The sequence below is a fragment of the Sebastes fasciatus genome, chromosome 16 (genome assembly GCF_043250625.1).
Source record: "Sebastes fasciatus isolate fSebFas1 chromosome 16, fSebFas1.pri, whole genome shotgun sequence".
Lineage (NCBI taxonomy): Eukaryota > Metazoa > Chordata > Actinopteri > Perciformes > Sebastidae > Sebastes > Sebastes fasciatus.
The window spans coordinates 27,474,780-27,491,935 of NC_133810.1; the positions used below are offsets into that span (position 1 = coordinate 27,474,780).

General features: G+C 41.4%; 1 protein-coding gene across 1 annotated transcript in view; it reads left to right on the plus strand.

Annotated features, from left to right (window-relative positions):
* Positions 1-17,146, plus strand: part of camkk1a (calcium/calmodulin-dependent protein kinase kinase 1, alpha a) — a 70,049-nt gene extending 52,903 nt beyond the window's left edge. The window contains exons 10-17 of the mRNA XM_074612142.1: positions 1,169-1,368; positions 3,691-3,744; positions 4,050-4,123; positions 5,910-5,997; positions 7,462-7,590; positions 9,343-9,446; positions 10,467-10,514; positions 11,020-17,146. Of these exons, the coding sequence (XP_074468243.1) occupies positions 1,169-1,368; positions 3,691-3,744; positions 4,050-4,123; positions 5,910-5,997; positions 7,462-7,590; positions 9,343-9,446; positions 10,467-10,514; positions 11,020-11,092 (770 nt within the window). The 3' untranslated portion in view covers positions 11,093-17,146. The remainder of the gene's footprint in view (positions 1-1,168; positions 1,369-3,690; positions 3,745-4,049; positions 4,124-5,909; positions 5,998-7,461; positions 7,591-9,342; positions 9,447-10,466; positions 10,515-11,019) is intronic.
* Positions 17,147-17,156: the final 10 nt, after the last annotated feature.

A 17,156-nucleotide genomic window follows, 5' to 3' on the forward strand; every position in this document is an offset into this window, starting at 1 on the left:
GTCCGGCTGCACATTTGCGCCGTCCACCTCATCAGTATCGAGCCTCGGTTCAGTGAGAGCTGTGTCCTCATTTGCAGTGGATCCATTTCACCGGGCTATGAGCCTAATGATGAGAGATCAATGCTGCCTCTCTCTGATCTGTGAGCTTCATCTTGAAAATAAAAGCTACAGAGACTCATAGAAACAACCACATGCCAGTCATACTTTTTAAAAAGAAAAAAACTGAATTACATGTAAAAGCACGTCACATGTTTTTGAATGCTTCACAGTCGAGGCTCGGTTACATTTCCAGATGGTTCTGCTGATTGAAAAGCTTTTCTCCTCTCCAACCACTTGGCTTTTATTGCTGACCCTCTTGAAAAATGCAGCATGTGGATTGGAGTATATTGTATAGTTTTACAGTAAGGACGCATTTCCAAACCAAAATTGTGCTGTTCACAAACTATGGGATCATATGAATGAATTGAATATGAATGAACCAACAATTTGTGAAATAATTACAGCTGTAAGTCAATTAAAATATTTAATCATGATTAATCGCATGATTGTCCGTAGTTAATTTCAATTTTTATTATTTAAAATGAACTCTTATAAAACTATATAAGAATAATGAAATAACATTTTATAATAATGGTGTGTTTTAGTAATATCTTAAATTATTTCACAAATTATTGTTCCATTTATATATATTTTTCACAACTCATTCATGTTATTTATATTCAATTATTTAATACTGAATTGAATATTGAAATTCGCCTAAATTCTAGATATCATTAGTCATTCTGTAGGTCATTGACAGTGTTGTGTGTTTTTTAATTTGAGTGTTATTAGTGCTGCTCACGATGTTTAATTATCTCGGCTTTTAATAAGTCTAGTGGTTCGTGTTTTAATAAGACCTCCTCAGACAAGAAGGAACACTTATCCAGTCAGTGAAGTGTCCAGGGCTTTGGCTGTTAAGTGTGAAGGCTTCAGAGATGTACTTAACTTTCACTCTTAGATGAACTTTGGTTCACAGTATTTACATCATTCTTATTTTGTTCCAGGATTTGTAATTTATTTTTTAACGGTGATGATTTCAGCTTTTCTCAGATGCAAGTAGGGGGGGCTTCAAGGAAAATAGGTTGGGAACCACTGGCAGTTCTGACAATTGACTTCCTCTTATCCTCAGTGCACTACCAGAAGATCGTCCATCGGGACATCAAGCCGTCTAACTTGCTGCTGGGGGACGATGGCCACGTGAAGATCGCAGACTTTGGGGTCAGCAACCAGTTTGAGGGCAACGATGCTCTGCTGTCCAGCACAGCGGGCACACCTGCATTTATGGCACCAGAGACCCTTTCAGATGCGCGAAAGAGCTTCAGTGGAAAAGTGAGTTAGCTCCACATTCACACCTTCATTTAGTGAGCATGCCTGAGTTTGAATTCCTGTAGTTACGGCGGCTGCAGGTGTCGGCCTGAGCCTAAAACCTCATGATTTGAAATGAGAGCCATTAAACGGAGATGAGCTTTCAGACCTTCGCCGGCCTGCTAATCCAAGGAGCAAATTGTCATTGTCAGTCTTTTCCCCTCTGTGTGTGTTAGCTGGTATTAGCCAGTAATACAGCTGAGGAAGGCACCATTACCAGAGTCAAGAAATGGAATAAAGCTATCGGTTTTACATGATTTGATATTTATTTGGGAATGTCTCACATCTTTATGCTGCTTCTACTTTTACAGTCAAGCAATGATGAGTCGTGTGTGTCGAGGATAACCCACCACTCTTCCATAACCATAGGATCGATTTCCACATGCCGCTACTGTCAATCCACATTATGTAAAACAATCAAACTTAAAGCCTGAAGGAACAGTGTGTAACATTTCGGGGTGCGGGTCCTCTTCATGGTTTCGTCATGTTGCTCCGCCATGTTAAAACAGTAGCCCAGAACGGACAAACCAAACACTGGCTCCAGAGAGAGACTTTAGTGTTTTCACGTAACCTGAAGACCACCGTAGTTCTCTGACACGCTTGCGAAACTGTGAACGGTAACGGGAGCTGCAGAGTGCAAAACCGTGGTGCCTCCAGCTTCGTTGTTATTATGGTTAGGATGGCTTATGAGCAACGCTAGCGGCGTTACCACAGTTTTGCACTCGGTGGCTCACGTTACCGCAGTTTTGGAAAGGGAGGAGTGAGCGGAGGGGTTCTCAGTCGGTTGCAATCTGCAACCACACCACTAAATGTCGCTAAATCCTATTCCTGTACCTTTTTAATTATTTTTTTGAAATGATTGGCGTAATTCCACCATAATCTTTGCAGTATGAGAGATCTGTTGAACTTAAATACCGCCCTTTGGTAAGCGCCCCTCCGCTTCGGAAATCGACGCACAGAAACCCTTTAGCAACAGTGTGACGAACCGGACTTCCAACTAACTCCAATGTGAACCCACCCGCGACGTTATTCAACAGTCGGAGCAAATGACGTAGTGTTAATAGCGTCCGCTAAGGACGGGCGGGAGGGGCGGTGAATGGGCCAATCAAACACAAGACTGTCAACCAGGAGACCGGTATTCGTTGACTTATTTTGTCACGTCAGTCTTTAGTCACATGACTCGACGGTATCGTCAGTCCTGTTAGACACATGAGTCGCTCGTCAGTGAAGTTAACATCAACCACCACCGTTTCCTAATCCTAGCTAAGTGGTAGTATTGCCTAAACATAACTTCCTGTAAAAGCGGGAGTTTGTTTTGAAAGGACGCTATGCATGTAATGAGCATTTGACATTCCGTCCCTGGTCCGTCAAAAACGCAAGAGTGGTACCCTCTGAGTTGTTCTCCAATGCTGAGGGGCACTGACCAGGCGGCGGTATTTGACGAGGAGTGAGAATGTGTTGCATGACTCAACCCTACCTGCTGATTTATGAACAATTAACAGCCAAGAGCCCTCCCTCTCCAGACCCAGGTCTCAACACTTGACATCCTATTCTTATCCAGCAGTAAAGGTACAAGCCATGCTGCTTCCTCCAGTGGTTATCACAAATGGCAGACTGATGGATTTGCTCAAAGAAGGACCTTACATGTCCACGAAATAGGACCTCGAATAGAATCTCTTTGATTGCAGACAGAAAAGGATGTCAGAGCCATTCAAGTGCCTGAAGAACTCCTATTGTCCCCCTTTTCTCTGATTAGTCTCACATTCTTCCTGATTTGAACTTGTTCAAGCCATGCTCCAGGGCGCTTTTGTGTCCGACATTTGTGATTTTGGTGTAAATCAGTGGGGGAATATTTAATATCTGACACTCCCCCGGAGTACATCAGGTCATTAGAGCATGTTAGTCGTAACACAGTGTCTGATAACAAATGTCTGGGGCATTGTGATAGATTACGCAGGTTCACAAGGCTAGTTTTATAATTCCATATCTATCAAGGAATAGAAATGGATTATATTCATCCAGGGAGAGAGAGAGGTCAAAGAGGCTGATGGATCGCTGCAGAGCCTCCGTTACCTGATAACACACATCCATCTCCAACGTAGGTGGACGTCCCCCCAAAAAATAACCTTAAAATGTCCCATAAATCACTGCAGGCAGTCTGCATTGATTGAGGTCACCGTGTTTGTTTGTGCAAGTAGGTGTTTGGATCACTTACAGCGTGTTTTTAAATGTACTTTTTTCAGTCTGTTTGTCGCATTTAATGTCACTACTGGTGCTTTCTTAAAGGCGCTGGACGTGTGGGCCATGGGAGTTACTCTCTACTGTTTCGTCTTCGGGAAGGCAAGTGTGCACATTTTCTGTCTCTGTCATCTGGTCCACAAAGAGTAGCAGTGAAGGCTGGGACAAGTGTTCATTTGACAGACTCATATGCTTGTTAACAGCACCCAGTGGCACTTCAGTGATAATACTATCTATCAGTTTTTGATACGACTGCTGTCTAGTGGCATCATTTATTTTAATACATGCTAGATTAGTTCTGTTATTTGTCTTAGTTGTCTTTAGGGATACATATTTTCTCCTGCACAGTACTAATTCAGTGTACCTTCCTTGTTTTTCTCACTGTCTTCCCTCTGCTCCCCCTGCAGTGCCCGTTTATTGACGAGTACATATTGGCTTTGCACAATAAGATAAGGACCAAGCTTGTGGATTTCCCAGAAACGTAAGTCCTTCCCTCTCCTCCGCTTTATTAAAAGAGACAGCAGCAATGTGTTCCAGCCACTTCCAGTCCACAGCTGTAATCATATTCTTCGCCGTTTGCTATCTCCTCATCTGCATCTCAGTCGCAAAAAGAACATTTTCTTCAGTTACAAATTGCACCAGCAAAAGTATGAATAGCTTGGCACACAGCCAGTACCAGCACACAGTAAATGTCACCTATATGTGATCAAAACAAGCATTGAAGAAGCAAACGGGGTCGTCAGTTGCCTGGACACACACACATAAGACACGGGCCTATCTTCACGTTAACATGGGAGTCTTCCTAATGATGAAAAGACAGAGAGAGAACAAGAGATAGGAAGCCAGGAAGAGGCTGGCAGTGGTGATAGACTGAGGGAACGCACTGATGAAGTGTAAACACAGCACATGTGAAGAGGCTATGAGTGGCAGTTGGAGCATGTGTAAGGACATGGTGTCATATCATCAGTGATAAGTGTCTTCCCCCAGTGGGCTCGAGAGACTCGGTTAATGAACGAGCTTTCCCCACAGTCACAGTCACCCTCCTCTCCAACGGAGTATCGCATCACCTAATAGAATCATCTCCACACTCCACCAATCATATGACAGTTAGCAGCTCCTTGTCGTCAGCACCGATAGGGCCGTTATAGTGTAGGCGTAGTGCATTTAGTGTCGACACCGTCATTGTGATCAATTGCTGAGCTCACATAAACTTGTTTTACTGAGACGCTAATGACCTCTATGCTTCCTGAATTAATTTTATCAGTGTCAGTGAAATGCAGCATTGAAAGTGCATCTTCATAAACATGGTGTTATTGTTGATATCACAGTTTCAATTATTTTACAGCATTGACTTCACTTACACTAGTTCAATTTGAAGTAGAACTGTTTATCCATTACTTTTAGCTAACTACTGTAGTTTTCAATCACAACATGTAGTGTAGTGTTCAGATGTTACAGCTGACTTAATAATGAGGTAAAATACAGTCACAAAACTTTACAGGTGTGTAGTTGAGATCAAAATGAAGGCAGAGTTCGAAGATGGATGTGGTCCGAGCAAGGATGCTGGAATCTAAACCAGATTTGGCATCATACTGTAGCTGGTGTGATCCCATCGCAACATGGTTTAATTCAAATTATGATTTCTAGTTTTTTCATATTAGTTGAGCTACTCCACAATCTTCCCACGTATCTCCTAGCTATTGAAGAAGTACCCCCCCGAGGGGTACAAGCAACCCTGGTTGAGAATCGCTGCCTAATTGTTTTCAGTTAATTTAAAAGCCAATTATTTTTCTCCGTCAACATCTACATTACGCTTTAGGAGTTAGGCGAGTAACAAGAACATCGACACCAAAATAATCCATCATCCTCTCTGTCAATCAGTCCAATGCTCTGTTGAGCATACACTCATTTACCTGTATATACTGAGTGATAGGAAGTGACACGTATTCTCACACAGTTTACAACTTGTGTGTACTTTCTGTCTGGCGGGGAGGGGAATGGTGGTGTGAAATGCTCACAACTCATAGACATAGCCACTGTGATCAGGGGTTGCATGAAGATGGAGCTTCTTTGAAGTGGTAACAAGGTTTTTAATGACCACTGGGCCTGTCTTTTTATGTAACTAAGAAGATTAAAGATGCTCAACATGCATGAAACAACCTCATATACAGTAAAATAGGGCCATGGATAACCTTGATGTGTATGTTTTCATCATTTCCAAATCTAAAAAAAACTGTTCTCAAATCATTATTCTGTGTTTCGTACAGACCAAATATCAGTGAAGAGCTGCGGACTCTGGTCTTGCGGATGCTGGACAAGAACCCAGACAGCAGGATCACCCTCCCTGAGATCAAGGTAACTAAGCGGACGTATAAATGAGAGGTTAGCCACAATTTTGTTCAGGATGACAGGCAGCTCACCTCGAGCACGATCATACCGAGGACGTCATCGTTCATGTTCAGACACAGCACGACTGTGATGTTCTCTCCTGCGATTGGCTCATCAGGGGGCTCTGACCTCACCGTGGTACGTACAGGTAGGGTTCATTCGTCATGCCGTGTTGCTCCAGGGCATGATGAAACCTGTTTGTCCCTGTGGAGGGCTGCGTTAACACTGAGTCAGTAATACCGGGGAGGGGGGGGGGGTCCAGGACCAGCCATGGACAGATGTCATTCCCCACTCCCCACCGTGTTTCCATGGCACGATCTAATCGTGTGTCAGTGAGTCATTTTCTCACCAGAGACTGTTTGTGTTTATGGGAGACGAGATAATTAAGCATCATGCATAACCTTGTGCGCACACACACAGGCTCACACACACACACACACACACACACACACACACACACACACACACACACACACACACGTCTCTTACTAGACAAAAGAAGCAAAATGCAGCTTATTAAAACCCTTTGATGTCACCAGAAGAGATAAAGAGAAGTTGTAATGTAACAATTTGTGAATTCAGAGCATATCTATCGCCTCCACATGGCTCTGAACACGGCACAGAGATATCGAATTACAACACACACACACACACAGAGGGACTTCATTCTCTGCTCAGGTTGACATTCCTCTATATCTTTACATAGCAAATAGTTGTTTGCTGCTATGTTAATGCTCTTAATATCATATAGAGAACCTTTAATTTAAAGCAAACACATGTTTTAGCCCCTGTGCTACAATGTGTACAGTATTTGCTTACATTATTTACTGTCTAATATTTAAAGCCTGTTACTCACTTTACATTTTTGAATTCAAGTTATGGTAAAGACTTTTGTCTCGTAATATTATGACTTTATTCTCGAAATCTCTGATTTTTTTCCCCCTCAATGTGGCCCTAATACTCTACACAAGAGCACTACATCTACGATGGAAAATAGTTCCCAACAAATGGTAGTCTTGTTTGAGTAACGTTTGTTGATGACTGGAAATTACTGAGCCTTTCTTAGAAATCAAAGTTTGACAAAAAATAAACTGAGGCTGGTTGGTCACTGTGATGGATTATCTGTCTCAAGCAACTCTGAAGTCTTTGTAGTTGGGTTTCCGTTGCATAACAACATTCATCAAAACAGTTGGCCTGGCTGGCTGGAAGAAAATGCTCATGTATAAATCAATAATAATGAAAAATATGCATGCTGTGCAGGGCTTAATCATGAATTAAAAACTGCAGTCACACTTTGGAATATTTAAAACATGAAACAATGGACACAGTTGAACACGGAGAGCCAGACTTCCTGTTAAGATGTAGTTTTACTGACTGTGGATCACAGTATGTTGTAGACATGTCGTCATGTGTGTCTGTGTGTGTGTTTAGATGGACCAGTGGGTGACCCAGGGAGGCACTGACCCCTTGCCTCTGGAGGAGGAGCACTGCTCCGCGGTGGAGGTGACAGAGGAGGACATCCAGAACTCAGTCAAGTTTGTTCCCAGCCTCTCTGCCGTGGTAAGTGTCCTCCATTCACCGAGCACTTTTGTGTCAAATTGCTACATTTACGCTCATCATTTCGAAGAGAGGTGAAGCTCTAAGAGTAGCTGCAGTCCTCCGTTAACCATAATTGTGACAAAGCGCAGCAACATTTTACCTTTCAGACGGCAGCCTTGTTCTCAAGGACAAGGTTGCCTCTTAACATTATTCAACTCTAAAAAAAAATAAGCATGTTGATGCCCAGTTTTTATTTTGGTTGACCACCATTTAAACCCAATTTCACAGAGCAGTAAGGTTAAAACTCTAATTATTCACATAAACCTTAAAGGGATAGTTCGGGTGTTTTGAAGTGGGGTTGTATGAGGTACTTATCCAAAGTCAGTGTATTACCTACAGTAGATGACGGCTGACACGCCCCCAGTTTGGAGAACCAGACAGGAGTACAGACACGGGAGCAAAGCAATGTACTGCTGTGGATGGGGCCGGCAGCAAAACATATTTTAGCCACTTAAAAAAGTTTAAGTGTACACTGTATTTCGAATAATTTCCGACGGGGAACTGAACTGAAACGTACCTCTTCTGTTTTTTTACAACTGAGTCGGGTGGCTCCCATGTCGGTCCTCCGGTCTGGTTTCTCCACACTGGGGGCGTGCTGACCTTCATCTACTATATAACATTATAAACTTAACAAAACTTGATCATCCAAATCCATCAGTCTGCGACAGTACGTCTATCAGCTGCCACAAAACCCCACACTGAAACTAACTAAATGCACATCAAATGATCAACAAAGCTTTGATGATAGAGTCTGATAAACTGTTGTACAACTCGTTAAATATAAACAGTAACTGAATGAGCTGTCTTACCCAGTGGGCAACCTCTAGGTCTGAAAAGTGAAGCCAATGCTGAAGTGCCTTAAACTTGCATTCTTTCGAATAGCCAGCAGGGGGCGACTCCTCTGGTTGCAAAAAGAAGTCCAATTGTATAGAAGTCTATGAGAAAATGAGCCTACTTCTCGCAAGTCTTCTTCAACACAGCATGATGTTCATTTAGTAAATGATGGTCCCATTTAGAGTCAAATAGACCATAAAGCAGGGGATGCTTTAGGGCGGGGCTACGTTGTGATTGACAGGTCGCTACCACAGCGTTGTCCAGTCTGAGAGTTGTCCGTGTTTTGGTCATACAACTTTAACCCTTTCACAGTGTGTTTTCACTTCATGAAAGATAATTGTAACATTTTGGTCGCCTTAAAATGTCTTATCCTTCCTCTCGTGTCACTTCTGGTTGCAAACAACCAAGATGGCGATGGCCAAAATGCTGAACTCGAGGCTTCAAAACGGCAGTCCACAAATCAATTAGTGACTTCACAGTGACTACGTCCACTTCTTATATACAGTCCATGGTCTTACTTTAAAGCAGGTGTTTCTTCCTCGCCAGTTTCCGTGCAAAACCATCCATCACCTTATTAAAATCCACGGCCCTGACCACATCACTGCGTGCAAATTGTTATATGCACTCCGAGCTTACTGGGAGGTTTCCCTCTTAGGATATTAAAACATTTTCCATGCGTTACTTTTTGGATTCACGGCACAAAACTGACTTCTCACGTCAATCTCCTCATAAGAACTCAGATATTCTTGTTTACTTCAACCCAGACTGCCAGACTCACAATGAATCCATCTATTGTATTCTCTGTGCAGAACCGCAGGCTCAGAAGAGCTTTTGCACGACGTCTTTGTAACCGTCTATGTGTGTGTGTGAATGTTTCAGATTTTGGTGAGAGCCATGCTGAGGAAGCGCTCCTTCAGTAACCCCTTCGAGTGTCCGAGCAGGAGAGAGGAGAGGTCCATGTCCGCGCCCGGCAGCCTGCTCATGTAAGCACACACATTCATCCATTTACTGATCTTCCTTTGTACACCTGCACATCTCATCCATGAAGATAAGATGCATCCTACTGATAAATACTGCAGAGATTGCGTGAGACTCTGACATAGACCGGTGCCTCACACCTGTCTCCTCTGTCTGCTGTATCAGGTTAACTAGCATTCACTCCTGCAGCAGCAGCAGCAGCTCCTGCTTTGGGTTGCCATAGCACCATAATTCATTCTTTCATTGTATGCAAGCGGAGCTTACAGCTTTTATAAGTGTTTCTTTTTGTGTGTGTGTTGCTTTCAGCTTTCAAGGGTAGAGAGAGAGACAGAGAATGATACAGATCTACCAGAGCCTCGGTCTGACCTTGGATTTTCTGTTACATGAATTGAACGCGTCCCACGGGAAATGGCCAATCGTCTTATTATCGTGCAATTCCAGCATACACAGTACAGCCGAGGGCATATCGTAGCATCTATAGCTGCTCCATGCTGTACCGCGGGGTGCCCTCAGGACTGTAATCTGTGTTCTGTGTCAAGCAGACTTTGTCATGAAGATGGGCCACTGTAGCGCTGAATGCAGAGGAGCCTCTAATCTCCCGTTGTGAGGAGTTTTATTAGATGATTTCTCCTCTTATCTAGGCCGAGGTTTCCCCTGCTACACTCTTGGCAGCCAGAGAGCTGCCATCTGAGGTGAAGGTGTTTCCAGAGGACGTGTAGGGAGTTTGAAACAACACTGCCCCCTGCTGGATAATGGATAAAAACATGGCTTTGTACATGTAAAGCTCACAGTGGCGTGTAACTGAGATGTTTGGTCTGTAGATGAACTCATAGTGTCACCATGAATAAGAAACCTTGTAGATTAATGGGAGGATTATATTAAAACAGGCCCTGAACAACAACCTCGTGGCTTACATGTAGGTGAAGTGTGTCATCACCACCAGCGACCATGCCTTTCACCCCCCTGAGGTGACCTTTGCCCTTTTCACCTGTGACCTTTCCATCTTTTCTCCCACTTTGCTGCAGGGATTCGTGGCCCTTCCGGCCCTCTTTAAAACTTCACCCCTCGCTCAGGTAACAATGCAGTCGCTGGCACGCTGTCTGTCCAACATTTACCAGCCGCCGCCGCGCCCATCATCATCATCTTAGACTCCTCGCCTTTCGCTTATCCCCATCATAACAAGTGATGGAGCAGCCTAACCCTTCCCCAGCTGTCATCTCAGAGAGTTTCCTCATCTCCCTGCAGCTGCTGTCATTTAACGCTGTGTTACATTGTGGCTTTAACATTCATCATGTAAAATGGGGAAAAAGCTGCTCTGGTTTTGCTGCATTTGGAGAGATAAAGCACAAGCTTGATAGTATAATCATTTAGATCTCTAGAAGTGCTCATATTGACTGTTCTCTCTCTCACTCTCACTCTCTCTCTCTCTCTCTCTCTCTGTCTCTCTCTCTCTCTCTCACTCACTCACTCACTCACTCACTCACTCACTCACTCACTCTCTCGCTCTCTCTCTCTCTCTCTCTCTCTCTCTCTCTCTCTCTCTCTCTCTCTGTGTCTCTCTTTTATTTCTTCTTCCAGAAAGAGCAGCACAGGAGACGGGCCCAGAGAAGGAGAGCTGGAGGACCTGCATGAAGACGAGACCTGCTCTTGAGTCTTAACGACGCTCCGGTCAACAGAGCTTTGTCTTAAACTCTGTCCTCTTTAAGTCCTTTTGCTCGATGTCACTGTGCGTTCAACCCTCCCTCCACACATCTCCTTCAAATCAGTGACTCACTACAGGCGTATCGCTCTATACACCAGAGAGAGATGCGCTGTATCGCTTGCGTTAACATTCAGATTTCCATGCTCGACCTTGCTTTCGTTTTTGCTTCCTGTCAGCCTCAGAGTATCCTTTCTCACCCCGATTCCCTCCATTTTTCTTCTCCAATGTGGAGTCTCTGGGTCAGAGAAGAAGACAGAACCTGCCAATATAAAAAAAATAATAATAAATAAGTGATTCGAAAAAGAAAAAAAAATGTGTTTTATTAAATGTAGCAAAAATAATATCAAATCTAAATGTAGCCATAAATGTGACATAAATTGATATTTCTGTTTTAATTTGCTTCTTTGTTTATTTATCTTTGTATTAATTCCATTATTTATTTACTCTTCTGTTGTAATTAATATTAATTAATATAATATAGATTTATTTATTTTTGCTTTTATGTTTTATTTATTTGAATATATAAATAAAAATAAATGGAAAATGAATAAATAAATTAAAATAATAAAAATAAATACATAAATAAATCAAATTAAAAAACAGAAGCAAATAAACAAGGGAATTAATACAAAAATAAATAAATAAAAAATCAAACTAAAACAGAAATCAATTTATGTCACATTCGATCAATCAATTAATGACTTTTTAATATTATTTTTGCTACATTTAATGACATATGTTTATTTATCCAGTCATTCATTTGTTTATTTATTTTTGATTTTGGCAGGTTCTGTCCTCCATATCTGGGCACTAATTCTGATCTACAATGTTGTTGTCTTAACTGCTCAACCACTTGCTGTTGTGACTGGCATCAGCGAACCGATGAGAGGAACTCTGCTGAATTTCTGGATCATTAACAGTTCAAATTATTGTTGCGGAAGAAAGACTGTCAGCTGGCATTACACCGCAACGTGGGAAAAAAGCTGTCAGAATTTTTTTTTCACCCGTCTGCATGGATGAATAGTTAGGCCTGATCATCAGACTGTCTTTAGCCACCTGTCACAGCCTGACGAAGAGAATAACCATCACAGACTTCAGCATGTAAATGACACTATATTGTCTCTTCAGTGAACTACAGGGCTTTTTATTTCTGATCAGTGATCAGTCATTTTAATATTGTACATAGATGTCTTGAGGTGTCATCAACGTTATCGTCTCACAGCCCTTGTTCTTGTATCTGTGCCATCGGTAGCTTTTACTTTGCAGCGTGGTGATGCAGTCCTTCCAGTGCTGCCTTCACGGTCCTCAGGCCCGACTGGTTGAATTTCTCTGACAGGAAGGAAAGGAAATCAGCTGTGTTAAGGGGCGATCACACAGAAAGGACGGCGACTTTGCTCTGCTCGGGCACATTTCAAAGTGACTTCCGTTGCTGCGTAATGTGTAATTATTTCTGTGTTTGAAGTCATTTCATGCTTCCTCTCCTTCTCTTGTTTGTCTGATTAATTCTTTTCTCTAATGCTGTCTCTTTCCTTTCATATCATACTGTACTGTTTGATTAGATATGAAGTAATTGCACCATAAATTGGAGCATTTGGAAGTGTATGTTGTTTGATGGCGAGTGTGAACAAACGGAAAAAAAGGATTGTGACCTGCTCCGATTGTCTATACCTTAAATAATCCCCTTTAAGAATCAGAATTTATTATTATACAACATTCTTGGATGCAGAGTTGATTTGAAGGCATGAATAATCGTATTGTCCAATTTAAAAATGAATGAGTGCTCTTACAGATGAAATTGAATCTACTTGTACAGAGTTATCCAGGCTAAGGGACTGTACACAAATTATTAACGGGGGAGGGGAGGTCAGAAAAGGAGGAGGGTTATGGATGTTTCCTTTTTGCTGAGAGAACGGTTGTCTGACTTTTTTGGAAGAGCAAAGAAGGGTCTTTTTATTTTCTGATACACCAAATTTATATTTCAGTATTACCTCAAAAGATTGATAAAATAAAGGGATTCAAATAGTTACAAACGATGGTTCAGGTGTGCACAGTGGGTCATTACAACAATCCTCTCACTGTTTCAGGGATTTATTTTTCCCATGACACTAAATGTTATCCCTACCAAAAGTAATTTTCTCCTTCCCTTTCTTCATATATAGTCGGCCTGGATTATAATACAATGTCAGTCTTTTTTTTAATTAAATAAATTAATAAATAAAATTTGGAAATTGTTAATGTCACTTAAAATGTATGCATTGGTGGCTATTGTGAAAACTATTATCCCATAAGTATGTCTATTTTACAGATACGAAAATATATTTATAAGTGACATTATATAAATTAGCTTAAATTAAAATGAATTAATGGTTTAAATTAGATTAAAACACCTCAAATTCTTGAGAAGTCAAGGGTAGGGTCCAAATAAAATATCAATAATGCCGGGAAGGGTCGTGCAATTTAAAAAATTTAAATGTAAGATTTAACCCCAGGGTTAAATTTCGCTTGATATTGTTCTCCTCCTACCACCAGCTGCGTGTAAATGCGTAATGCGTGTATAAACAAACCGACAAACCGAACCGAAAATATAACCTCCTTGGAGGTAACTAACTATATTTTGGCCTGATGTTAGCAGATGTGTTTTCTTGTTGGAAATGCGATCGTGAGTAGCGCAGCTGCTGTCCCCTCTTCCTGATACCGCGTACCGGCACTGAATCTTTTAGTGGTACGGAGTACCGGACCGTACCGACCTACTTTCACCCCTGTTTAACCCCGCGCCCCTTTCTTATGGTCCCTAACTAGTTTACTTGACCGACGTTTTGAAGGTCAAAGTAGCCGTGCATGTTTGTAGAGCTGGGTGAGCTAGGTAATTAACATTCTAACCCTGTGAGATCACAAACGTTGTTGATGAATGAAAAAGAAAATTGTATTTTTTTTTGTGATCTGAGTCATTTGTTTGCCATTCAAGGTGGTTGGCGGAGAAAAAAGGGCAAACCTGTGGGTTGTTTTGTCTCCGCCGACTCAAATCAATGAGAACATTTCTGCCTCCGCAGCCTCAGATAAATGTTTATATAACTCCATTTTGATTCTCCCCTGCTCTTTTTGCTGGTCTGGGTCACCGCCCTGTGAAAGAAATCGTGTTTGGCTGGCAGAGTGCTCTGATCACTTGAACCGCAGTGAAAGGGAGCATTTCAATGTCACGATTAGGCTGTCAACAACAACAACAACAACAACACTTCCCCATCCACTTCAGTGGCGTAGCCAGTGTGGCTGATTAGAAACGGGGAGTGCTGCGCTTTGCATTTCCTCCATTAATCTTGCCCTCAGTATCCTCCAGTGAGGGATGCAAACCAAAGCGCAGAGAACAGAGATGGATCTGAATGGAAAAGCATTTCACACGCTGTTATTGAGGCTCTGTGTTTGAGGATTCATGTTCACAGAAGCAGGGATGTTATGCATAAAACCCATGGATGCTGTTGACATTAAATTGTCAACTTTATCATCGTGGGTGTTGGGGAATGTAAAGCTTTATATCTTTTTATTTAATTGGTCAGTAAAAGAGTTGGAAACTTGTATAGGATAAATGAATATTGTAATGTCTAAATGTCTGAAATGTTGCATATGCAGTTTGAAATTAAGGGTCTATTTTTTTGTTGTTTCTGTTCCTTCTCTCTGCCGAGGAAGTGAAAGGATGCACTGAGGTCTGTTTGCAGGGTAACCTTCAATGAAGGGCTGTTTGAACCAAAAAGTATGAAATGGTGTATAGCTTAAAAACCAGCCGATTAGACTGTTGTCAGGGCATTAAATAGGCGTTATCAGTCGCTATAAGCCCCATAGATGTGGGTCAATAGGGGCCTACTACACCCACTAGTAGGTTTTATCATCTGTTCACATGGTAGATCACTGTGGACGATGGATGGGTCACAAACACAGGACTTTCACCCAGGATATCGAGGTTTGCATCCAATGTGAATCGTGGTGTAAGAAGTTTTAAATCTTAGAACGTGTTGCTTTTAAGTTTCACTTTCAATTTTACAAGGTAGTAGGTTTAGTAGGCCCCTACTGATCCATATCTATGGTGCTTATAGCGACTGATAACGCCTATTTAATGAGCTGATAACAGTCAAATCGGGTGCAACATTCTTATGAGAAGTTTGCCAGCTTTACCTTTGTGTGTTTGTACAAACATTTGTCAGTGTCAGAGGTGCAATATTGTTGTTTATCATTGGTGCATTATTGGCATTCCCCTGTTGTCAGAGCGGGCCGCTCATCCTTTTATCTGTATTTTAGTTGACCTTGTTGAAAAAACTAAAATACTGCTCATATTTAAATATTTGCACTTTTCCACAGATGCATATTAAAGTTATTGAGATTAGATATTACGCTACTGGTACCTGCCAGCCATTTAACATTGTACAGTTAATGATCAAGGACAAAACTGTGTGGGCTCACCTGTAAAAGACCATATTGACTGTGTATCGGTACGTTCTCTCCTGTGCTTTTGATATCAATCTGCATGTCACAGCATTGCTACTTGGTTTTTGAGATTTTTCTTTTTTTTTTTATAAATGAAACTCAAATATGTTTTCATTTTCTAGTAACTTATTCTCCTGTCTGTGTCAATATGCCGCAACAGCTGCAGCGACAACATGTTGTGCATATCCATGTAACAACCGAATGGTGAATGTTGTGTAACTGGGGCAAGGGACCTTCTAGAAATAGCAGCTTTGTGTTCGAGATCTTCTCGAGGGACACGGTGATGGATGTTCACTAGCTGCCCCAGAAGATGAAGCATTTAACCCTCCAACTATAGGACAGTCTCTTCATGCCACCCAGCTATTCCACAGTTAATAGTCTTTTTATATGAATTATCATCCCTGTAAAGGTTATGTTGGTTTTTTTTGGGGTTAGTTTTAAGCATTTATCCACAGCTTCTAAACTGATTTCAATTACATTTGGTAGACAAATTAGACTGAGGAAGAACTGATTTTGGTGCAGATTACATTACCACATGGCCATTTAGAAAGCTCCAAGATGTGTCAATCAATCCATATAGGCAACACAATTTCAACCTATATATTTTTTTAACACTTCCTCCCTAAAATTTTACTTAAAAAGTGTCTTTTTTTTTAAAGTTTTTTTTAAACATACCAGTCATAACTCTTGAACGCAGCGTGCAGTTGGCGTCTGCACATATTTTATCAACTCTGATCTGCTAAATTCAACTTAAAGAGGACATATCATGCTCATTTTCAGATTCATACTTGCATTTGGGGTTTCTACTAGAACATGTTTACAAGATTTAATGTTGCAAAAAACACATTATTTTCGAATCACACAAATGTATGTGCACAAGCAATTAAAGTTTTTCATGATATGTCCCCTTTAATGTTGCCCAATGTGGGTAGCTACTACAGAACATGATACACTGAAATGGCCTTAACTTAGTGGTCACCTGTATGACTAACAATTCAAGCCCTAATACTTACAGACTTAATATATTCTCCAAAAATCAGCACAACTGTCTGTCACTATTTTGATGCAGATCTGATACGTATTAAATACAAATATTAAATAGTGCATCCTTGGCGGAGGTTTGCTCAAACTGAGAAGAAAAAAATCTCACAGGAAGTGAGTGACGAGATTAATTTCTCATGATTTCAGGTCATAACTATACACACAGGAGGACTGTGGGAGAGTGAGTTTGTACATAATGTTCAGACAGAGGCGATCGGATCGCTGCCGTGTATCTTATATGTGACTGTCCTCTGGTGTGTGTGTGTCGAAGGTGCCTGCCGTCTCAGTGTCTCGTGTTGTCTCGTGCATCTCTCTGAATGTACTCATTCGCCTGTGTCACGTCGCTCGTATAAAAACAGCAGCATGGCGCATCCCTATATGGAATGAGGTTGTCACAATGTAAATATGTACCAATAATATATATAAAGAAGCTATTTTTTGCATGCTTTTTGTACACCTAGACATAATCAAAGACAATAAAAAAGAAAAACTGAATTCT